Here is a 23,989-nt window from a genome sequence, read left to right as displayed (position 1 = left end):
TGCTCAACCGCATGCTGGAGACACAAAGGGGACCACAAATCACAATCTACTGCGTCGGACGCGAAAAATAAAAAGGTGGGAAGGTTTCGAAAGGGCTGAATTGGGTGGTGGGGTTCGGGGTGGGGAATATGGACCAGTTCCTACTTCAGGTGGGGTGCCATCTCTGCTGACGCCTAAAGAGATCGGAATTGTCTGCATTGGAACAACAATTTATAAGTGCACACCTTATAAATGCTTTTAGTCTTCTTCTTAGGATTCGCTTCATACATAAGCTGTAAAATAAGAAGCAAAGTTTGACTTTCTGCGATGGTTTTGGGGAAGGCGATTAGTGTCACAAAAATAAAAAAAAAATAATAATAAAATCATCATAAAATAAAAAAGGGGGGGGGGAACACCAAGGTCCGGGAAAAACAAAGGAAGTCCAGGTGCCTTTTGAAAAAAAAGAAAAAAAAAAGCGCCTTTGGGACAGCCATGACTTGGGATGACCGAGAATCTCCATAGACAATAATTCAAAGCAGTCTTTCATGGAGTCCTGGGCGAAGGAGGGGCAGGCACAAGGCCTGAGGGGAGTGGGGGAGAGAGACAGGCTTCGTCATCCCTGATGGGACCCCCAAAAGGAAGTGGGGAGCATGCTGGAAAGCCTTGGCGCAAACTCCTGGGTCTCCGTCTCCGTGCCCGTCCGTCAAAGAGGCATCAGGGTTGAACCTAGCTCGAGAGGGCAACCGGGCGGTTGTGGGAACACCTTGGCAATTTCTTAACAAGCAAAATAATAAGAAATATTTCTTTTTAAAAAGAAGAAGAAGAAGGAGAAGAAGAAAGATAAAGCACCACACCAAAGCATCACATACGCACAGGCACACACGGTCACAAAGTGGGAACCGCTTCGAACGGGTTTCGGAGTGGGCCCGGCTCGGGGGCTCCACGTTCGGCCGCCGGCTCGGAGAAGCGGCCCCGTTTGGGCTGGCACTCACCTTCCCTTCTTCGCGGGGAATGACCACGTTTTCGTAGCGGTTGCGGCACTGCTTGGGGGAGCGGTAAACCCGGCTGCAGGAGTTCACCACATCGCTCACCAGGTCCCAGTTGGGGGTGTGCGCAGGGGACATAATGGCCAGGTTGAGTGGGAGCTCCAGCAGCTGCTTGACGGCCTGGAGTAAAGGTGGAAAGCCCGAGAGGAAGGTATCAAAATAAGGAATAACGGAAGGGACCTTGAGTCCAACCTTCTTACCACTTCAGACCAATGGCTGTCCAGTCCCTTCTTGAAAACCTCCAGAGAGGAGGGAGGGAGGGAGGGAAGGAAGGAAGGAAGGATAACAGAATACAGAGTTGAAAGGGACCTTGGAGGTCTTCTAGTCCAAACCCCTGCTTAAACAGGTGACCCTCTACCATTCTAGACAAATCACTGTTCAATTTTTCCTCGAAAACGTCCAGTGATGGAGCACCCAGAAATTCTTAAATGTCTTCAAGTCAAACTTCCTGACCCTATGACATTCCGAACAAGTGGCTGTCCAGTCTCTTCATGAAAACCTCCAATGATAGAGCACCCCAACTTCTGTAGGCAGGTTATTCCACTGATTAATTATTCTCACTGTCAGGAAATTTCTCCTTATTTCTAGGTTGCTTCTCTCTCTGATAAGGTTCCATCCGTTGCTTCTTGTCCTGCCTTCTGGTGCTTTGGAGAATAGGTTGCCCCCACCCCGCCCCCCAGTCTGAAATGGTATAGATTCTCCTGCTTGAGCAGGGGGCTGGATTAGAAGATCTCCAAGGTTCTGTTCTATTCCATTCCATTCCATATATCCTATTCTATTCTATTCTATTCTATTCCATATTTTCTATTCTATTCTGTTCTATTCTGTTCCTTATTCTATTCTATTCTGTTCCGTTCTGTTCTATTCCATATTTTCTATTCTATTCTATTCTATTCTATTCTATTCTATTCCATTCCATTCCATTCCATTCCATTCCATTCTATTCCATATTTTCTATTCTATTCTATTCTCTTTCTACATTCTACATTCTATTCTATTCTTACTCTACATTCTATTCTATTCTATTCTATTCTATTCCATTTATTCTATTCTATTCTATTCCATATTTTCTTTTCTATTCTATTCCATTCCATATTTTCTTTTCTATTCTATTCTATTCCATTCCATATTTTCTATTCTATTCTATTCTATTTCTATTCTATTCCATTTATTCTATTCTATTCTACTCTATTCTAAATTCAAATTCAAATTCTAATTCTAATTCTATTCCATTTCCTATTCTATTCTATTCTATTCCATTTATTCTATTCTATTCTATTCCATATTTTCTTTTCTTTTCTATTCTATTCCATTCCATATTTTCTTTTCTATTCTATTCCATTCCATTCCATATTTTCTACTGTATTCTATTCTATTCTATTTCTATTCTATTCCATTTATTCTATTCTATTCTACTCTATTCTAAATTCAAATTCAAATTCTAATTCTAATTCTAATTCTATTCCATTTCCTATTCTATTCTATTCTATTCTATTCTATTCTATTCTATTCTATTCTATTCTATTCTATTCTATTCTATTCTATTCTATTCTATTCTATTCTATTCTATTCTATTCTATTCTATTCCTATTCCTATTCCTATTCTATTTTTCTTTGTGGCAGCCCTTCAAATGTTGGAAGACAGCTGTCACTCCTAAGTAATTTTCTTCATTAGATTAGACATACCCAGTTCCTGCAACGGTTCATCAGTATCAGTATAACTGTCTTTGTGTCGGCAGGGACATGGCTTGCTATCATTACACTGTCATTAATAATTTGAAAAAGACCAACGTGGCTAACTAAAGATGCTCGGAGATCCCACAAAACACACATTCCAAAAGAGAGACAGAGAGAGAGAGAAAGAGATGGAACTGTTCCAGATGCATCTCAGTTCCCCAAAATTGGGACAGGCTTCAGAAGACCAGGCTACTGAGAGGGCAAGAGAATGGGGTCAGAAGGAATTCAAACATTGCTCATCCTCAAGAAAGCAGTCCATTTTAATGTTAGTATTTGTTGCTTTAATGTTCTCTCTTGTTTTTGCTTGGCCGTAAGCTGCTTGGGTTTCCCTGCCGACGAGGCGGATGGCATGCAAATTTAATAAATAGGCAAACAAGCGAATAAAAAGCATCTAGCCAGGTTTAGGCCACAGAGTTCATTACATCTTCTTGTGTTCTATTCTTGGAACATCACCCCCCCACCCCCATTCCGACCTCGCAACCACCTAAAAGCCGTCTTCCTTTTAGGGAACGGCGGGCAATAAGACAGCAATTTGTTAGACTTAAGGACTGCAAGGATTTACGTTAAGAAAATCTGGTCTTCCCAGGTACAATGTATGGTAGTGAAAGCTGGACCATAAAAAAGGCTGAGCGCCAAAGAATTGAGGCCTTCGAACTCTGGTGCTGGAGAAGACTCCTGCGAGTCCCTCGGACTGCAAGGCGATCAAACCGGTCAGTCCTAGAGGAGATCAACCCGGACTGCTCTTTAGAAGGCCAGATCCTGAAGTTGAAACTCAAATACTTTGGCCACCTAATGAGAAGGAAGGACTCACTGGAGAAGAGCCTAATGCTGGGAAAGGTGGAGGGCAATAGAAGAAGGGGACGACAGAAAAGGAGGTGGCTGGATGGAGTCACTGAAGCAGTAGGCGTGAGCTTAAAGGGACTCCAGAAGAGGGTAGAGGACAGGAAGGCCTGGAGGAACGTTGTCAGAATCCATTTATATCACATTCATAAATGTATGTTTACAACATTATCCCCCCCCCCCGGATTCTGCCATCTCTCGAGGAAGGAGGAACGGATGTGGATTCAGCCTGCCTTAGGTTATTTCAAAGACCAAGGGAAACCTTTTGAACTGGGGGAACAAAGGGGAGGGTTAGGGAAGAAGGCATCTGGCCTGTGTCTCCATTTGAATCCGTAAAGGAAGAAGGCAATAACCGTAAAAGATCCGAAGTTCCCTTTTTCCCAGGAAAGGGATGACACGAAGTAAATGATGGGGGGCTGACCAAATGGGGTTGAGGGAAGGGGGGTTGAACCGGGAACTCTTTATAAAGTTTCAATCTGTAAAACAACACCAGGTCCTGTCTTGGATTTCCACAACCAAACATGTCCTAGTAAAAACTCCTTTTGGACTAGAACTGACTCCAAGAGTTTTTGTTTTCCTAAGACGTGAATTGGGGTGGGTCCCGACAAACGTTGTCCGTGGGGTCACGATGGGTCGGACACGACTTCGCAACTAACAACAACAACACGTTAAGAAAGTAGGAAAAGGGGGGGAAAGCAGTTTTGAAGAAGGAAGAAAAGAGGTCCCTTGGCTGTTTCTGAGCTGAGAGGTCCCTGAAAACCACAAGTGACGTACAAAGATGACACCCAGTGCCCGACTGCTTCAGGGCACCGACTGTGTGATATTGGGTAGCCCCCTACAGAGGTGCTGGGATCGCTTTCTGGTTGGTTTGGTAGGGCCACCCCTCACCTGCAGGAGAGCCCAGTCTTCGCTGATCAGCCACTCGGGGTTATCCTGGCCGGCCTCGGCTGCCGGCTTCACCAGGGTGGGCAAGGGCTTGGCAAACGGGGTCTGCTGTTTGAGCAAGATGTTCTTCTTTTGCTCCTTGCCTTCCCGCCGCACTTTCAACATCCCTGGAGTGGCCCGGTCAAAGAGGGAACGAGGAGGGATGACCACTTCCCCGTGACGCTGCTTCTTCTTCCTTCCTGAGGCTGGGAGAGAGGATGGCCACAGTCACAGCAGGGCAGCTAGAGAGGTGTCCCCCATTTCTCTCTGCGCGTTTATGGGAGTGTGTGTGTGTGTGTGTGTGTGTGTGTGTGTGTGTGTAGAGACAAAAACAAGAGGGCAGTCTGACCCAAACGGGTAAAGCCTCAAAGCCAGGAAGATGACTCGGATGGAGTCGTATTGGTTCCGGGGCAAAGGTGAGCAGAGGTGCAGCAAAGGCACAAGAAAAGAAGGGGCGTGGAGCCCAAATCCCATGCAAAGCTTACCGGAGGGGTCGGTCTTGTGCCTTTTGCGCTCTTTCCTGACGTACACGGGAGGCAGCTTGGATTCTGGGATGGGGACCGGCTCGTACATCAGACACATGACCGAGTCAATGTAAATATCGTTGTCATCTTGCGGTGGGGTGGGTGGAGTCCAAAGCTGCAAAAAGCATCATAAGAAAGTTACCTTTGTTTCCTAAACTGTACAGGGGTGTGTGTGTGTGTGTGTATGTATGTATGTATGTATATATGTATGTTTTCTGAGGTTTTCGCGGGTGTTTGTATGTAGATCTTTGGTCATTCAGGTTTTTCCCCACGTAGGATTGGAGGTATCAGGGCAACGTTTCAACTAAATCTCATCCGTCATCCTCAGGCTGGTGACGGATGAGATTTCGTCGAAACGTTGCCCTGATACCTCCAATTCTACATGGGAAAAAACCTGAATGACCAAAATCTATCTGTCTGTCTGTCTGTCTGTCTGTATGTTATATGTTTGTTAAGTATTTTAGAATACCTTGCTAGGCTAGACAAATCTTATTTCCTGTTTCAGCCTAACCCAAGGCCATCCACAGGCTGTAGTCACAACAGTGTAATTTTTTTTGGATTGCTAACAAAGAATTATTAGTCTCCCTTTAATTCTTTGTTAGCAATCCAAAATAATTTACATATATATACATATACATATACATACATACATACATACATATATATATATATACACACACATACATATACACACACACACATATACACACATACATACATATATACATACATACACGTGTGTGTTTCAATGGAGAGGAGAGGAGGGGAGGGGGAGGAGGAGGGGGTGGGGAAGGAGGAGGAGGAGGATGGGAGGAGGAAAGTGGAAGGAGGAGAATGTCAGAAGGAGCAGGAGGAGGAGGACTTACCGGCATTATTTCAGTTTGTCCATCTGGTCCTTCGTAAAAATATTCCTGTAGTACCAGCAGGGACGGGGGTGGTGGGGAGAGAGAGGACAGAAAGAGCTGTACTCAGTTCGAATGTTATGACAAACGTACCCCAACTCTTACCACCCCTCTCGACAGCCAGATCAAAAGAGGGAGCATCGTCTAAGGGATTCCCCCCGCCTCAGAGACTCCGGCTCTAGTCCCCGAAGAGCATCGTTGGATGGAAACAAAGAAAAGGAAAAGCCGAGCAAATGGAAACGTTGGCAGCCGCCGCCAGGTCTGCTTCCCACGCCTGAAAATCCCGGCATCCACATCAGCTGGAGCTAAGTGGGAGAAGTTAATTCATGGCAATGGGAGAGAGAGGGCGACACTGAGAGAGGCGGCAGGCGGTGTTGTGATTCAGGGTCAGCCTGTGGGTTCGGCAGTTGGGTTGGACGACTCAGAGGAGGAGGTGGGGGGTGTTGAAGACCTTGCTGAGGGGGTTGAAGATCTTGCTGATGAGAGCCCTCAGCCAGGCCCCTCCCACTTGGTCACCACGGAGACCCAGCTGTGTGAGCCTGACAGCGTGGATGAAGATGACCCACAGCTGGCCCTGTTCAAGGACGCCCGACGTAGGAGGCAGTCAATTAGGAGTAAACAGAGGAAGGCAATGGGGCTTCTCGGAAGGAGGCAGAGAGAAGCCACGCCCTGAACTCTATATAAGGGGAATGTGTGGGGAGGGCTGGTTTGCTGAAGGCAACCGCTCAGATAGTTCATGTTTCTTAAAGCTCCTGTTTCTTGGTTTGTCTTGTTCCGTTTGTTTTTGTAGTAATAAATTTGGCAGGCGTAATTCCAGCCTCTTGCCTTCTTGAAAAAGGGGTTGTCCCTGCCTTTTCTGCAGGGCCGGTAGCAGGCTGGTACAGAACAGGCGGCTATTAGGACGGGAAAGCGCAACAAGGACCAGTCTGGAAATATTTCCAGAGCTTCGAGACGATGGGATTTACCTTGTTATAGGCGTCTTCTCGGGTGTAAGTGAAAAGTTCTTCCTCCTTCCCTTGCAGAAGCGTTTTCTCCTCTTCCTCTTTCAGTCCCTTCAGATGCCGAGTCTCCCATTTCCGTTTTGCTGTCCTCACTTCCATCTGGACGTTAAAAAAACCCCAAAAGCCAGTAAAGCCACAGCGTGCAGGTTCTGGGACAGCTGGCACCCGATGTGCCACCGGTATGGATATTTCTGCATAAAACGACTGCTTGGGGGGGGTGTGCTTCAGAAGATCCCTGTCTCTGCTGAAGGGGGCTGGAAATGTTGTCTTCCTTTGACAAGTGACATTGATAAGAGCACAATCATGTTAGCACTCCTACTTCCCAGCATATCAACAGCCAGTCCGTTTGGTCTAGTGCACAGGTCTGCAACCCGCAGCTCCGGAGCCGCATGCGGCTCTTTCAAACATCTCCTGCGGCTCCCAGTCCTCTGCCATGTGCAGTCCAAAAAAAAAAAGTGGGACTAAAAAAGTTCAACCAATCAATTCAGATATGCAGGGTAGGTGCATATCTCGCCTTGGCTCCACTCTTCAGTCAAACCCTGTTCTGCGCATGCGTGCATGTACGCGCATGTGCAGACATTTTTCGCAGCTCCCAGTTTTTCTTTTTGTGAGGGAACCGGTTCCGAGTGGCTCTTTCACTGTTTCACGTTGCTGACCCCTGGTCTAGTGGTTAAGGCACCGGGCTAGAAAACGGGAGTCCGTAAGTTCTAGTCCTGCCTTAGGCAGGAAAATTGGCTGGGTGACATTGGGCCAATCACCAGGAGATGGTGAGTTCTAGTTCTGCCTTAGCCAGGAAAGCCAGCTGGGTGACTTTGGCCCAATCACCAGGAGACAGTGAGTTCTAGTCCTGCCTTAGGCAGGAAAGTTGGCTGGGAGACTTTGGACCAATCACCAGGAGACTGGGAGTTCTAGTTCTGCCTTAGCCATGAAAGACAGTTGGGTGACTTTGAGCCAATCACCAGGAGAGAAGCGAGTTCTAGTCCTGCCTTAGGCAGGAAAGTTGGCTGGGTGACTTTTGAGGCAATCACCAGGAGACAATGAGTTCTAGTTTTGCCTTAGCCATGAAAGCCATCTGGGTGACTTTGAGCCAGTCACCAGGAGACGGCGAGTTCTAATCCTGCCTTAGCCATGAAAGCCAGCTGGATGACTTTAGGACAGTCACTCTCTCTCATCCCAACCCACCTCACAGGGTTGTGGTTGTGGGGAAAATAGGAGGAGGAAGGTTTAAAAATAATAAAGGCAGAATGCATGTAAATAAACGTAAGTAAGCAAATAAACAGAGCCTACCTCGTTTTCTTTGGATTCATTCTCCTCAGCAGAAGCATGAAAGAATTCCAAATAATTCAAAGCATACTTTTCAATGGGGGTGAGCTGGAAAAAAAAAAAGCAAAGAGAAGGCATAGCATAACCAATTAAAATATTAACGGGCAACAGATTAATGACCTTTGGAGTGGGCAGCAGAACGCCAATAAGAAGGATTTAAAAACAAAACATGTTTGGTTTGCATTAATTTGGCGTCCCTTGATAAACAGAGCTACACTCTCGTTTATTAAAGTGAGAACGCAACCTCTTCTTCAGCTACAAGGGCTTGGTTTCGAAAGGGGCATAAATCTTTCGAAATCTTTTAAAAAAGCAAAAGAATGGACAATTTGGACAGCTGTAGCCCAATCTTAAAAGAAGCATAGGCCATCGAACAGGCAGTAGTCACACTGGACAGCTCATATATTTGTTAGTAATTTACATAAATAAATATATACATACACACACACACACACACACACACACACATATATATATATATATATATATATATATATATATATATATATATATATATATATATATATATATATATATATATATATATATATATATATATATATATATATATATATATATATATATATATATATATATATATATATATATATATATATATATATATATATATATATATATATATATATATATTTCTTAGAGCAGAATGCTTGCTGGGGGAAAAATCAGATGCACGAATTTAAAAAGAAAAAGAAAAGAAAAAAAAATAAGCAAGGCATCAAAATGGAGAGCCAGGCTAGGAACTGGGAGACTGAGAATTCTAGTTCTGTCTTTGGCCTGAAGCCAGAAGGGGGAAATCTAAGGCCGGTCCTTCTGTCTAATCTTTAGGAGAAGGTAGCAAAGGAAATTGAACAGTCGTGCCAAGAAAACCGCAAGGACCGGTCCAGGTAGAAGTCAGGAGTTCCCTCGCTAATTAAAAAGCACAAACACGGACAAAATAAAGATAGCAAAAGAAACTGCTTTTCGGATCAGAATGGAAAATGCGGTTGGAAACCAAGGGCACCTGATCGACCACGGCCACCAGCTCCTGCAGCAGAGACGGCTCCTCCAGATATTGTGCCTTTCCCAGTTCTGAAACCAGAGGCTTCGAGGCCGATTCACTCTCCCCGTCCAGACCGCGTGAGTTCCACTCCTCCTCGTCCTCTTCCTTCTCCTCTTCCTCCTCCTTCTCCTCTTCCTCTCGTTCGGTGCTTTTGAGAGCCTTTGGAAGACACAAAGCATCCCCTTTTTTTTTGGGTCCTCCCCCGGTACTGATATAGCGTGTATTAAGATACACGTGTTAAATTTATTCGCTGCCTGTCTCGCTGTGGCGGCTACTCTAGGCGGCCCACAACGTTGAAAAGACATGAAAAGGAAGTAAAATAACACAACAATGAACACTGAACGGGAGCACAACGAGAAGGCACCGGTACGATAACCCCAAAAGAGGGATGGGTGGATAGTAAGAGGGCAAAGGGGAACAAGGTGGGAGTTTTGCCATCAATCCAGCGTGGAATAAGAGACGTAGCTATCTCTTGTGTTTTCAAATCTAATTCTGGACCAGAAAAATACGGATTTTATATGACGTGCGATGGTTCAGCGAAGCAATCGTTTGCTACTGAACAGTTTTGCCAAACGCTGGAGAAAAATAGCGGTTTGGGGCAAAAATGTCGTTAAAATAGGGTCATGCGATCCGCAAGATGCAAGAAATAGCCTTAAACACAGGTTGCCGACCGCCCAAAATGCGGGCAGCCATTGGAACTTCAGAACCAGGGTGGACGTAGCCCCGGGAAGTGGTCACTTATAAGTTCGAATGGTCGCTAAGCAGCTAATCGTTAAGTCGAGGACCACTTGGACGTTAAAAATACCCCTCCAAAGGGACCTGCCCTCCAGCAGCTCAACTGGTAAATCCAAAACACCAATGCTCCACACATTCTGACATCCACTGAGAAGCTCTGCCCTTCCTCACCTCTATGAAGGGCCTGGCCACTTTGGGAGAGATGGTTTCGGATGGAGACGGCTCTTGCGACAGCATGACGAATTCTTCGGCTTTCACCCGGAAGCCCGAATCCTCCATCGGTGAGTGAACTTCAAAAAGCTCCTGAATTGTTTGCTGCCGAGAGAAGGGAAGGGAAGGCTTATTCCATCTTCACGTCCCTTGTTTGCTTACCTTGGTTCCTAGGTAAAGGTAAAAGTCTCCCCTGTCCAATTGTGTCTGACTCTAGGGCAGGGGTGGGGAAGCTTGGCTCTTTGACTTGTGGACTTCACCTCCCAGAATTCCTGAGCCAGCACGGGGGAACTATGGCCCCCTTGATGACTCGTGGACTTCAACTCCCAGAATTCCTGAGCCAGCATGGCAGAACTATGGCCCCCTTGATGACTTGTGGACTTCAACTCCCAGAATTCCTGAGCCAGCACGGGGGAACTATGACTCGTGGACTTCACCTCCCAGAATTCCTGAGCCAGCACGGGGGAACTATGCCCCCTTGATGACTCGTGGACTTCAACTCCCAGAATTCCTGAGCCAGCATGGGGGAACTATGACTCGTGGACTTCAACTTCCAGAATTCCTGAGCCAGCACGGGGGAACTATGCCCCCTTGATGACTCGTGGACCAACTCCCAGAATTCTGGGAGTTGAAGTCCACAAGTCATCAAAGAGCCAAGGTTCCCCACCCCTGCTCTAGGGAGTGTGCTCAGCTCTGTTTCTTGGCTGAGGGAACCAGCATTGTCTATAGACAATTTTTGTGGTCCTGTGGCCAACATGACTCTACACCCAAGGTGCACTGAACGCTGTTGCCTTCCCATCGCCCAGTTCGCTCCCACAGAGTCGGCCTCCTCATGGTTCCGTCGGCCAGGCAATGCCGGCCGGCGACCCCCAGGGGGAGAGCCTTCTCTGTGGGCGCGCCATCTGGAATGAACTGCCTCCGGAGCTGCGGACAGCCCGACCTTCGATCCTTCCGCTGTGACCTGAAGACATGGTTGTTCCAACAAGCGGGCCTGGACTGACCATGGTCTTTAATTTGGTTTTTATTGTGATAAATTGTCCCGTATTTCTTATATTCATTGTTTAATTCTTTTTTAATTTTTGTATTTTATGTCTCTTAATTTTTATTGTTGTGAGCCGCCCTGAGTCCTTAGGGAGAAGGGTGGCATATAAATTTAATAAATCCTAATCCTAATCCCACCGAAGTGGTACCTATTCATCTACTTGCACGCTTTCGGACAGCTAGGTGGGCAGGAAGCTGGGGTGAGAAACTGTCATTTCTACACCACTTCCATTTCCCGAGCCTTCTGGGGTCAGGTAGTCAAGACTTTGCCAAAGCCACCAGCCCCAAGCTGAAATCTGTCTGCCGTTTCCAACAAGGAGATAAGATACCTGTGTTAAAAAGGCCATGGAGTAGTCGTTGCCCTGAGCAGCTACTTCTCGGATCAGGTCCTTAGTCCCATTTTTTAAGAGTTTCTCTTCGACCGAGTTCCCACTGACCAGCCTAGAGAAATCAGAGAGGAAGCATCGCTTTAGAAAGAGGGGCCAAAGACAGCGTCTGAGAAAAACAGGAAAGCCGCTTTCCTTGAGTTACAACAGTCCGTTTGGTGCTGTGCGAAGTTACAAGGCCCTGGGAAAAAAAAACAACTCTTTTCATACGACCGTTGCCGCATCCCTCTCAAATTGAGACACATGGCAACTGACTCGCATTGATGACAGTCCCAGGGTCATGTGATCCCTTTTTGTGACCTCCTGACCAGCAAACCCAGATTCACTCAACAAACCGCGTTACTAACTTGACCAACGGCAGTGATTCCCTTAAGAACTGGGGCGAGAAAAGTCGTACGAAGGGGGCAAAAGCTCGCTTAGCGAAGGTCTCAAATGTCAGACGTCTCACTTAACAACAGAAAGTTTGGGCTCAGTTATGGTTGTAAGTCAAGGAAGTATTGGATCCAAAAAAAGAAAAGAAAGAATGAATAACAATGATGTGGAAGGACAGAGTTAGGCCCACCCTTTCCTCCTGGGTTGGGTCTTCCATTTCACGGGCAGCACCTGTAAATGTGGATGTCCTTGCACCGGCCAATCCGATCGCACCACTCCTGAGCTTTGGCTTCCATCACCGGGTTTAAATCGTTGTCGTAAAACACAACCGTGTCGGCTTCCACAAGGTTGACGCCCGTGGAGCGGCTGTGGGAGGAGAGGATGGCGCAGAAGAGCCGCTTGTCTCGGTTGAAGGTTTTCATCAGCTCCTGACAGGGAGAAAAGACACACTGGTTGGCGAAGCGCACGAGTAGAACCGAAACACAGGATCTGCCCCATTCTCGTGGGCTAACAGCTAAACATGGCTGGATCTGCCCAATGGAGCAGGCAGAAATTCACGTCTTAGGAAGTCTGTGCCTGGATGCAAACTAAAACTTCCTGACAGAACAATTAACCAGTGGAACAACCTGCCTCCAGAAGCTGTGAATGCTCCAACACTGGAAGTTTTTAAGAAGAAACTCGACAGCCATTTGTCTGAAATGGTATAGGGTTTCCTGCCTTAGCAGGGGGTTGGACTAGATGACCTCCAAGGTCTCTTCCAACTTCTTCTTCTTCTTCTTCTTCTTCTTCTTCTTCTTCTTCTTCTTCTTATTATTATTATTATTATTATTATTATTATTATTATTATTATTATTAATTATTATTATTAATTATTATTATTATTATTATTATTATTATTATTAATTATTATTATTATTATTACCTATGATGAACAGGTTGCAGGAGCTCTGTGTGTCTAAAAGTCTAAGGAAGAGAAGGACTAAGGGTGACATGATAGCAGTCTTCCACTCTTTGTGGGGCTGTCACAAGGGAAGAGGGGGCCGAGCTATTCTCCAAAGCGCCCGAAGGCAGGACGAGAAGCAACGGATAGAAACTGACCAAGGAGAGAAGCAACCTAGAAGTAAGGAGGAATTTCCTGATAGTGAGGACAATTGATCAGTGGAACCTCCAGAGTTTGTGGCTGCTCCATCACTGGAGGTTTTCCAAAAGAGATTGGACAGCCACGTTTCCAGAATCGTATAGGGCCTCTTGCCTGAACAGGGGGTTGAACTAGAAGGCCACCGAGGTCCCTTCCAACAGAATTCTTCATTATTCTGTTACAGATCTGAATGTTATGTGTGAACCTGCTCATTGGGTGCAAACGGGCTTCCTAAGGGGAGTTACAAAGGTCAAGTCCTGTCAAATTCTGGAAAGAGTGAGATCAATAGCGAGACACACCTGGCGCTCTTCCTGGTTTGCACATTCGTCGATTCTCACATAGGTGAGGAAATGGAAGTTGAGAAACCGCTCCAAGATGTCCAACATGAGCATCATCTGGGACAAGATCAGCACCCTTCGTCCTTCCAACTTCAGCTTCTGCAGTAAGACCGCCAGGGCTTCCAACTTCCCTGCGATGCAAGAAGAAGAATCAGATTTGGGAGCGCCAAGTCCCCGGTCAGGTGACGGACAGGCGCACATCAAGCTGTTGCCTCTACCTGCATCGTACTGGATTAGACGGAGGTCAGGAAATGGAAGCAGGCGGGGCATGGTCAGCTGGTGAAGCTGGTTCAGGTAAGGCAGCATCTTCTCCTTCAGGTTGTGCCGGAGGAGTTTCATCCGATGGCGATACACGGGGGGAAGCCTTGCCGTGTGCAAAGACGGAGGGGCGGCCACGGCAGCGGGTAACACGCAGAGCACCCTTGGAAACAAAGCACAGCCACGGCAAATGTTCCTGGTGGGGCCATATTGTGACCCGCACGATTTCAAAACCCTTCAACCTTAGGGGGCTGGGGGGGGGGAATGGTCCTTCCGGAGTTTGACTATTTATAGTCTCAATTCTTGAAGGCTGGGAGGAGGAGGAGGAGGGGGGGACTGTGGGGGTCCTTGGTGCTCTCTGAGCCTGGTTGTTTTCTTGCAGATTTTTCATTACCCAAACTAGGCAACATCATCAGTGCTTGAAGGGAGAGGGGTTTGCAGAAAAGCGGAGGGACAGGGGGAGGGGGAGGAGGATTGTGGGGTCCTTGCTGCTCTCTGAGCTTGGTTGTTTTCTTTCAGATGTTTCATTACCCAAACATCATCAGTGCTTGAAGGGAGAGGGGTTTGCAGAAAAGAGGAGGAGGAGGAGGACACACCAAGCTGGAGATGAGCTCAAAGCTCAGCTGCTTAACTCCCAACTCTGAATGAGGTACTGCAACTAGACATTACAAAGGCAGGTCAAGAGTTGCGCAACATCTGGAAGCTTGTAGCTCCCCATCCTGCTCCAGAGCCACCTGGCTGGTTACCGAGGCACGGATGAAGGAGCAGATGCCTTTTCGGTACCTTACGACTGTAAGGATGACCAAGAAATGCGCGGCTCTTTGGTAGCAAAGAATGGGAGGAAATATACCCGCCTTCCAACTGCCATCACCTGAGGCTCAAATTAGTTCCCTCATGAGCCCGTAAAGATTAACTAGATCAGGGGTCTCCAACCTTGGCAACTTTTAAGACTTGTGGACTTCTGGGAGTTGAAGTCCACAAGTCTTAAAGCTGCCAGGGTCGGAGAGCCCTGAACTACTGGACAACACCTGGGCTTTACACAATTCCTCAAGTGCCCTTGGCTAAGTGCTGTGAGGAGGAAGCTCCAGCCAAGGACTCACCTGCTGATGGTGTCCTTCAAGGACTGCTGCTGCTGCTCGAGCTGCCGTGTCAAGCCCTGAAGAGGGTCTTGATGACCTTTGGAGAGACGGCAGTTGACAAAGCCAGCCCACCTCCACTTGCCGGCTGCGCCGGAGAACTGAGGGGTCGTGTTGGAGTCGCCCACCAGGGAGCACATCCTACGAAGGTCCTGGCCGTAGACGGGCGCCCTGGAGCAACGTCGTTCGTTGCAAGAAAAGATCCGGTCCAAGCGCTCTTTCAGAAGCCTGTTTTTCTCCTCAAACGACTCCTTTGGCAGCAGAGAAAAAGGAGAGCAGTGAGGGAAGACCGCGGAGCGAGTTCACACTCTTAAAATTAGGAAGATAAAAGTTCTCTAGCTGCCTGCTGGTACGGCCCTACGCTGAACTGCAAACGTTCTTCTTCATCCCAACAAGGATCTATCAGGTGACCTTCGCTGTACAGTGACAAGTGCCCCACCCTGTAGGAAAGTTAGGTTTGGGGGTTTCAGTGATTACAATTGCACTGATCCTCCATCTCAGTTTCTACCAGGGGGCGGGGGGGGGGGGGCGGGCGGGGGGGAAGGTTGTCTTCATAGTGGTTTCTATATTGCTTGAATAATAACAATCATCATCATCCTTTGCAAAAAAACCCACCTTACTCGGAACTGACTCTATATGCGGACGTTACCTTACTTGGGTCCCTGTTTAGGACTTGAACTATAAAGTTTTTACTAGACTGAATTGAATTGAAGATTAACAAATAAATAAATAAACAAACAAACAAACAAATAAAATCACCATCAGTCAATTGAAAAAGTAGCTTTAAAATCATTTTGTTATGAGATCGGTGTCAAATTAAACAAAGAAAGAAAAGAAAAGAAAGAGAAAGAAAGAAAGAAAGAAAGAAAAAGAAAGAAAGAAAGAAAGAAAGAAAGAAAGAAAGAAAGAGACAGAGAAAGAAAGAAAAAGAGGGAGGGAGAGAGAGAAAGAAAGGAAGAGATAGAGAAAGAAAGGAAAGAAAGAAAAAAGAAAGGAAAGAGAAAAAGAAAGAAAGAGAAACAAAGAAAGAAAAGAAAGAGAAAGAGAAAGAGAAAGAGAAAGAGAAAGAGAAAGAGAAAGAGAAAGAAAGAAAGAAAGAAAGAAAGAGCGAGGGAGACAGAGAAAGAAAGAAAAAGAGGGAGGGAGAGAGAGAGGGAGAAAGAAAGGAAGAGAGAGAGAAAGAAAGGAAGGAAAGAAAGAAAAAAGAAAGAAAGAAAGAAAGAAAGAAAGAGAAGAAAAGAAAGAGAAAGAAAGAAAGAAAGAAAGAAAGAAAGAAAGAAAGAAAGAAAGAAAGAAAGAAAGAAAGAAAGAAAGAAAGACAGACCATGGCACACTGCATCTACTACACCAGTTCCAAAAGGGGACTCGAAAGAGACGTTCACAAGTGCTGCAAACTAAGCCTCGGTACCTGGGAGTGTCCGCCATGAATGCCAGACTTCAGCGACGAAGCAGAGTCTCCCGACGCCAAACTGGCACCCAGGCTTCTTCCTGGAAAGAGAGATTCAGACGTAAACCAAGCGTTTATACAGCTCCAGCATGCCCTCATAAACGACTTCGCTCTTGAATCAGGCTGTGGAGGTCGCGGGCCGCATTCAGACAGGCGCTGCTTGACTTACAACAGTTTCTTTAGCGACCGTCTAAAGTTATGACGGCACTGAAAAATGGGACTTCCAACCGTTTTTCCACACTCCCCCTCCCCCCACGGTCAGGTGATCAAAATTCAGACGCTTGGCCACTGACCCATATTTATGACGGTGGCGGGGTCCCGGGGGTCACGTGATGCCCTTCTGTGGCAAGCAAAGTCGATGGGGGAAGCCGGATCCACTTAACGACCGAGGGACTAACTGAACAACTGCAGTGATTTCACTTAGCGACCGTGGCAAGAAAATGGGGCCAAACTGACTGAGCAACCGTCTCGCTTGACGACAGAACTGTTGGGCTGAATTATGGCCATTAAGTCGAAGACCAGCTGCACTCTGTGCCCTGATTATCCACGGCATCCTTGCATTTCACTACTTCCTAGTCACCCGAGTGTGATCAGAAATCTCACCTAGGTGTGCAGAGGGTGAGATTACCTTCAGCCAAGATCAGGGGAGGCCCTAATGCCACTCTATAAAGCCTTATTAAGGCCACACCTAGGATAGTGCAACCAGATTTGGTTTCCACACTATAAAAAGATGTCGAGACTCTAGAAAGGGTACAGAGAAGAGCAACAAAGAGGATTGGGGGACTGGAGGCTAAAACATATAAGGAACGGTTGTTGGAATTGGGTATGTCTAGTTTAATGAAGAGAAGTACCAGAACGGACATGAGAGCAGTGCCTCAATATTTGAGGGGCTGCCACAAAATGAGGGGGTCCATCTCTTTCCCAAAGCTCCTGAAGGCAGGACAAGAAGCAATGGATGGAAACTGATCAACCTGGAAATAAGGAGAAATTTCCTGGCAGTGAGAACAATCTAACGGCGGAACAGAAGCTGCCTTCAGATGTTGTGGGAGCTTCATCAGTGTGGAAGCTTTCCAGAAGAGACTGGACTGCCATCTGTCAGAAATGGTGTAGGGTTTCCTGCTTGAGGGGGGGGGGTTGGACTAGATGACCTGCAAGGTCCCTTCCAACTGTGTTATTCTAATTCTGAAAAAAAACTCTTAAGGGCCACCACCTTTCCGAACCAAAGCTTTGTAAGGGGCACTTAAAAAACAAAAAAAATTTGAACGTTCACATTTATGGTTTGCAAACACTGCACTTGCAGCGGCTCCAGTGATAAGTTCCGGTCCGTTAATTCTCTCGTTAGCGCTCTGAGTGTAAGAGCAACATAGGAATTGGGCAGGTAAAGGTAGACGGATGCAAAGGGAGGCTCCTTACCTGGCTGAGCTCCTGCCGAAGACTGCAAGCCCGCCGGATGCTGGTTGCCTAGTGCGTTCAGAGAATTTTGGACACTTCCAGGCTGGGACACTGTCTGAACCACCACAGGGCCTTGGGGTCTGAGATACTGGGGGCCCGGAGCTGAAACGATTTGCAGGACACTGCCTGGTAGGTAGAAATCGAAGATGGAGGAAGTTATGGAGTGCCCACTGAAGGAAGACCCTCCCACTGATTTTGAACATCTCCTCTTAGGCAAGGTTTACAGCCACCGTGGTCACGTGACCAAAACCTGGACACTTCTGGATTTTTGCACTGGAAACTTTTGAGTTTGGCGTTTCGCTGATTAGACTGACTTGTCCTTCTAGAAATGGCTGGTTTATATGACTATGGAAAAGTCACGTTTCATTCTACTGCAGGGGGTCTTCAAGCGTGGCCCTTTTACGACTGGTGGACTTCAACTCCCAGAATTCCTCAGCCAGCAATGCTGGCTGAGGAATTCTGGGAGTTGAAGTCCACATGTGGTAAAAGGGCCACGCTTGAAGACCCCTGTTCTACTGCAATGGAGGAAGCTTGGAAATCATTGCCTTTTCACCGCCCTGACTCCTTCGGGAGAAGGGCGGTATATAAATAAAATTATTATTATTATTATTATTTTCTTTTCTTTTTCCCTTCTCCCCCTCACTTTCCTTTCCCACTGCGTCCTGCTATTTGCTCCGGTATTTTTGCATTTTATTCCACAATCTAAAAAAAAAGGTTACAAACTGCTGGGGGGGGGGGAGAAAAAAAAAGAAAAAAAGAATCTGGGCAACTTGGCGACCGACACGCACGGTTGCAGCATCTCAGGGATGTGTGATCACCTCATGGTGAGCTTCCCAGCCGGCTTCCGACAAGCCAAGTCAGCAGGGTTCCCTTTGGGGCTATGTGCGTTCGCTGAACAACTGCAGTGATTCGCTTTTAATTTTGCTGGCAAAAAGGGTCGCAAAAGTGAGCAAAATTCACTTAACGACCGCCTCGTTTTGGCAGCAGAAATTTGGGGGGTCAGTTACAGTTGTAAATCAAGGACTATTTTTGTGCACTTCAACCACCCGTAGATTCCTTGGGGTGGGGCCTTCAAGAAGGATGGATTCTGTTAAGTTTCTGAGGATCTCCAAGGATCGAGGTTGACTCAGCCTTCCGTCCGTCCGAGGTCAATAAAATGAGGACCCAGATTGTTGGGGGAAAAGAGGCTGAGTCTGTAAACGGCTTAGAGAGGGGCTGGAAAGCACTGTGAAGCGGTATATAAGTCTAAGGGCTACTGCTATTGTTCTTCCTTTTCCTCTTCCTTCTTCCTTCCTTCCTTCCATCTGTCCGTCCGTCTGTCCATGATATGCAGTAGTTAGAATGCAGCATTGAAGGCTGACTCTGCCCACTGCCAGGAGTTCAATTCTCACCGGGTGAAGGTTGACTCAGCCTTCCGTCATTCTGAGGTCGGTAAAATGAGGACTCAAGATTGTTGGGGGGCATGAGGCTGACTCTGTAAACCGCTTAGAGAGAGCAGTAAAGCACTGTGAAGTGGTATATAAGTCCAAGTGCTATTGTTATTGTCCTCCCTCCCTCCCTCCCTTCCTTCCCTCCCTCCCTTCCTTCCTGCACAGTGGCTGGAATGCAGCATTGCAGGCTAACTCACTGCCCACAGCCAGGAGTTCGATCCTGACGAGCTCAAAGTTGACTCAGCCTTCCATCCTTCCCAGGTCGGTAAAAGGAGGAGCCGGCTTGTTTTTTTGGGTGGTGTGGTGGTGGTGAAGATGCTGACTCTGTAAACCGCTTAGAGAGGGCCGTGAAGTGCCGTGAAGCGGTATATAAGTCTAAGCGCTATTGCTATCTCCAGGACAGGAAAGATTCGGGAGGGTTAGCTTGACAACTGCCCTTAATGTCTCCCACCGGAGGACCAGGCAAAAAAATAAAAATAAATCCAAAACACGTCCCAGGAAGCACGGGAGGGCTCGCCAACCCACGCTGAGGAAATCCTGGGGACGGGCAGGGGAAGGGGGAAAGGTCCCCAGGTGTGCTCTTCGAAGCGCCTCACCTTGCAGCTGCAGAGGCTGGCCGGCGGTCAGCTGGCGGAGTTGACTGTGCGACAGAGTGAATTTGTTGCCCTGGAACTGCAGCGTCACCGGCGTCTCCGGCTGCGCGATCCGGCCTTGGGCCCCTGCAAATGGAAGCCAGCTGGGCTAGTTTGACCACTTCACCGGCTGGGCGAGAGGGGTGGAAGCACCCGTGAAGAAGGGGAGGGCGAGGGGGTGGGTGGGGGCTTCTCCCAGACATCCCCTTGGGTTTCCTCTCGTCGTGGTTAGTAAAACGGACGCGAACCACATGCAGAGATGGAGAGGTGGGGGAGGGAGGGAGAGGAGGAGGAGGAGGAGGAGGAGGGAAGTGTCATCCAAGAAGTTCCACGGGTACAGCTTTGATACAGGTGACGGGCCAATTGCGTCGGCTCAGTTTCTTTTAAAGGCAGGACGGGGTGAGTGGATCGGGGCAGGCCGAGGGCAGAGATCCTTAACTCTTTTCACAGGTGAACAAGCGTGACCTGGAAAAACTCACGTGACACTTCGGAAAGAGAGAGAGAGAGAGAGAGAGAGAGAGAGAGAGAGAGCAGAAAAGTCCTTAAAGTCAGACCTCTACCGCCTTTTCAAAAGCAAACTACAAACCGCAGCTCGAGAGAGGCAGGAATTCACAAAGCAACGGGGCACGTGGAATAATTTACCGGGAAGGGGGGGGGGAAAAAAAAGATTCTTCTTTTAGGGCTTTAGCAAGTTTCGGGGGGCTTGGGGGAAATCAATGCGAGGCAGATTCAGTGGGCCTCCCAATCACATTTGCAGGCGATCCCAAAGGGTTTAATTTTCCCCCAGTTGATTTGAAACTTCCAATTAGCAGCGATGAATTTTGTACCGGGGAGGGGGGCGTGGGGGTGGGTGGGATCGTTAAGCTCATGCAGCCCTAGCCAAAAGAATTTGGATTCGGCCAATGTATTTTTCAATGCATAGAAGGCTATCTTTCGCAGAGCCCCCTCGGAGGAAGAATTAAAGGTTTATTTGCTTTGGAAGTGACCATTTTTTTTTGTCTGTGTGTCACCCTGCAATGTAAAGGTGAAGTTCAGGCTCTGTTCACGCGAAGCTAAAAGCTTCTCCGTAAAATTAATCAGGGGAAAAAAAATAAAGAAATAAAAATCAGGATGTTCAATGCCTGGAAACCTTTCGTCTATGCTTGCAAGGCTTCCAAACTTCAATTCTCCCAAGTTTTGGAGTTGAGCGTGGCACGTTTGACTTTTACAAAGGCAGCAGGTTCTCCCGGGAAAACATTAGTACATCAGTGCTCAAGAGACCTCTGGAGGTGGGGTGGGCAACTCTGGGCCCTTTACCACCTGTGGACTGCAACTCCCAGAAATCCTGGCTCAAAGGATCCTGGGTGTCGAAGTCCACAGGTCGCAAAAGGGGCCAGAGTTGCCCACCTCTGCTCCAGATGCGCTAACGGCGCATCTACCATCGGAAACAAGACCGCTTTAGCCTGTTCCTAGCCATATTCCCATTCTTCCTTACGGAGTGCGCCTTCCTGTGCAAGAGACATTCTTTTAGCCAAGATGTGGTTAGTGTTCTCCAAAAAAAAAAAAAAAACAAGGAGAGAATTAAATTAGGATAAATTTGTTCTTTCCAAAAATTAATTTAAGGAAAAAAAAACATTCCGAGGAAGGCTGACCAAGAGGGGGGGGGGGGAAACATGCAGAAGAAGTGAGATTAAGTTGACACCACTAATGTAACAGGTAGTCCTCGACTTAATGACCAAAATGGAGCCCAAGGTTTCCGTGGCTAAGCGAGGCAGTTCTTAAGCGAGTTGTGCCCCACTTTACAACCTTTTTTTTTTTTGGTCATGTTGCTTAAATGAACCCCTGCAGTTGTTAAGTGAATCATGCCTTCGTTCAAGTGAATCCGGCAGCCCCCAATGACTTGGCTCTTCAAAGGCTACAAATGGGGAATTGCATGATCCTAGGATAGCACAAATGGATAGCTTAAATGGACTCCAGAAGATGGTAGAGGACAGGAAGGCCTGGAGGAACGTTGTCCATGGGGTCGCGAGGGGTCGGACATGACTTCGCAGCTAACAACAGCAACAACAAGGATAGCACAACTGTCGTAAGGACGTGCCAGTTGCCCGGTGTCCAAATTTTGATCACCTGACCGTGGGGATGCCGCAACGGTTGTTAAAAGTGGGGGTGGGGGGGAAAGTCACTTTTTTCAGCGCCATTTAACTTCAAACCGTCCCTAAGCAAAAAGTTTCAAGTCGAGGACTACCTGTATGTTCACAGCCATTTTCTTGAGCTGTGTTTTATTTTTCCTCTTTCTTCTCTAAATGTTGCACTTAAAACAGATGTGTTTTTTTTTAAAAAAGAAAATCAAATAAGCAACGTAAAATGGCGAGCAAGGCAAACTCCAAACAGGAGAACGGAAGGGAAGGAGCAAAGCGCGCCCCCATCCAAATATATCTGTGTCTGTACACGGATCCCTGCGCACACTTTTTTTTTTTAAGGGTGCCTAATAACTTAACCTCAGGGAAGCTTCGGAAAAAAGGAGGCAGAGGAGGAGGAGGAGGAGGAATGGAGGAGGAGGAGGAGGAGGAAGAGAGAAGGAAGCTGGAGAAATTTGGGAAGTAGAGGGGCAGAGGGGCACTTACTGGGTAACCGGGCTTGTGCCTGACTGGTTAACACGAGCCTCTGAGGCAGGACGCTCGGTTGGATGGTGGGTGGGGGGGCCTGTGGCTGGGCCTGCCCTAGCTGGAGGCCTTGGGTAGTAGCCTGGCCCCGCACTTTCACTGGATGGGCCGGGCTAGTTGCGGTGGCGAAGGTCATTGCTGGCTGATGTCTTGGAGGAGGAAGAGGAAGAGGAAGAGGTGGCGGTGGAGGAACACTGGAGGAAGACGGGGCCGTCTGCAATTGTGGTGCTGCTGCGCTTGCAGCAGAGGAGACGGCAACGGCAGCTGCAATCAATAAGGTCGGTGGGGGCAAGCGGTTAGAGTCGCTCCTTCTTTCGGGTTTTTTTTCCATTTCAAGGGTTAGAGAAATTGCAAGGGTCAGTTTTAAACCTTGGGGGTGGGGTGGGGGGTGGGCCCGAGTACAGACACGTCGCCTTGGGGGGGGGGGGGAAGAGACAAAAAATAAAAATAAAAAAGCAAGAAAAATCCAGAGGCCTTTGGGAGCTTAAACCAAGGGGCTGAAAAGTGATTCCGCTGCGCGAATTCAATCTCGGGGCACACAAACACGCATGCACAAACGCACGTGAACACAACTTTCCTTGCAGAGCGGTGCGTGTGTGTGTCTGTGTCTGTGTGCGTGTGAGGTTGGTTTGCTAGCTCTTTGCTTCAAGGCTTTCCAACGTGAAGTTCTCCATCTTTATCAAAAGACAGCTGGGGTGGTATAGAGAGTCAGGGTTGGCAGGGGTAGGCAACCTTGGCTCTTTTATGACTCGTGGACTTCAACTCCCAGAATTCCTGAGCCAGCATGGTGGAAACTTTGGCCTCCTTCATGACTCGTGGACTTCAACTCCCAGAATTCCTGAGCCAGTATGGTGGAAACTTTGGCCCCTTTCATGACTCGTGGACTTCAACTCCCAGAATTCCTGAGCCAGTATGGTGGAAACTTTGGCCCCCTTCATGACTCGTGGACTTCAACTCCCAGAATTCCTGAGCCAGCTTGGCTGGCTCAGGAATTCTGGGAGTTGAAGTCCACGAGTCATGAAGGGGCCAAGGTTGCCAACCCCTGGTCTAGTGGTTAAGGCGCCAGGCTAGAAAGCGGGAGACTGTGAGTTCTAGTTGACCTTGACCCAGTCCCTCCCTCCCTCTCTCAACCCAACCTACCTCACAGGGTTGTTGTTGTGGGGAAAAGAGCAGGAGGGAAAAAAAGGTGTCTTGGATACGTTTGCTGCCTTGAGTTATTTGTAAAAATAATAGTGGTGGGATACAAACAAAAGCAAATAAATAGGGGTGCCCTGAAGGAATCAGCTTTATCATGCCCATCCTAGCTTCTCAATGAAGTTGGGACCAAACACACACACACACACACACACACACACACACACACACACACACACACAGTCTAAACCATACTGCCTGGAAATGTTCACTTTCAGCTCAAACTGAAACATAAAAAAAACAAA

The 23,989-nt window shown here is 47.5% G+C and overlaps 1 protein-coding gene across 1 annotated transcript in view; it reads right to left on the bottom strand.

Annotated features, from left to right (window-relative positions):
• Window positions 1-23,989, bottom strand: part of EP400 (E1A binding protein p400) — an 80,489-nt gene that overhangs the window by 18,956 nt on the left and 37,544 nt on the right. Inside the window, exons 23-40 of the mRNA XM_081339109.1 lie at window positions 22,512-22,814; window positions 19,873-19,995; window positions 17,808-17,972; window positions 16,356-16,435; window positions 14,912-15,198; window positions 13,772-13,974; window positions 13,515-13,684; window positions 12,309-12,505; window positions 11,649-11,760; window positions 10,240-10,383; window positions 9,295-9,492; window positions 8,241-8,324; window positions 6,918-7,052; window positions 5,917-5,961; window positions 5,012-5,165; window positions 4,491-4,732; window positions 972-1,145; window positions 225-272 (exon numbers count right to left, since the gene is read on the bottom strand). Coding sequence (XP_081195235.1) covers window positions 225-272; window positions 972-1,145; window positions 4,491-4,732; window positions 5,012-5,165; window positions 5,917-5,961; window positions 6,918-7,052; window positions 8,241-8,324; window positions 9,295-9,492; window positions 10,240-10,383; window positions 11,649-11,760; window positions 12,309-12,505; window positions 13,515-13,684; window positions 13,772-13,974; window positions 14,912-15,198; window positions 16,356-16,435; window positions 17,808-17,972; window positions 19,873-19,995; window positions 22,512-22,814 — 2,864 coding nt within the window. The remainder of the gene's footprint in view (window positions 1-224; window positions 273-971; window positions 1,146-4,490; window positions 4,733-5,011; window positions 5,166-5,916; window positions 5,962-6,917; window positions 7,053-8,240; window positions 8,325-9,294; window positions 9,493-10,239; window positions 10,384-11,648; window positions 11,761-12,308; window positions 12,506-13,514; window positions 13,685-13,771; window positions 13,975-14,911; window positions 15,199-16,355; window positions 16,436-17,807; window positions 17,973-19,872; window positions 19,996-22,511; window positions 22,815-23,989) is intronic.

This window comes from Vipera berus (genome assembly GCF_964194415.1).
Source record: "Vipera berus genome assembly, chromosome: 14".
Taxonomy (NCBI): Eukaryota; Metazoa; Chordata; class Lepidosauria; order Squamata; family Viperidae; genus Vipera; species Vipera berus.
This window is presented reverse-complemented; position numbering and strand designations above follow the sequence as displayed.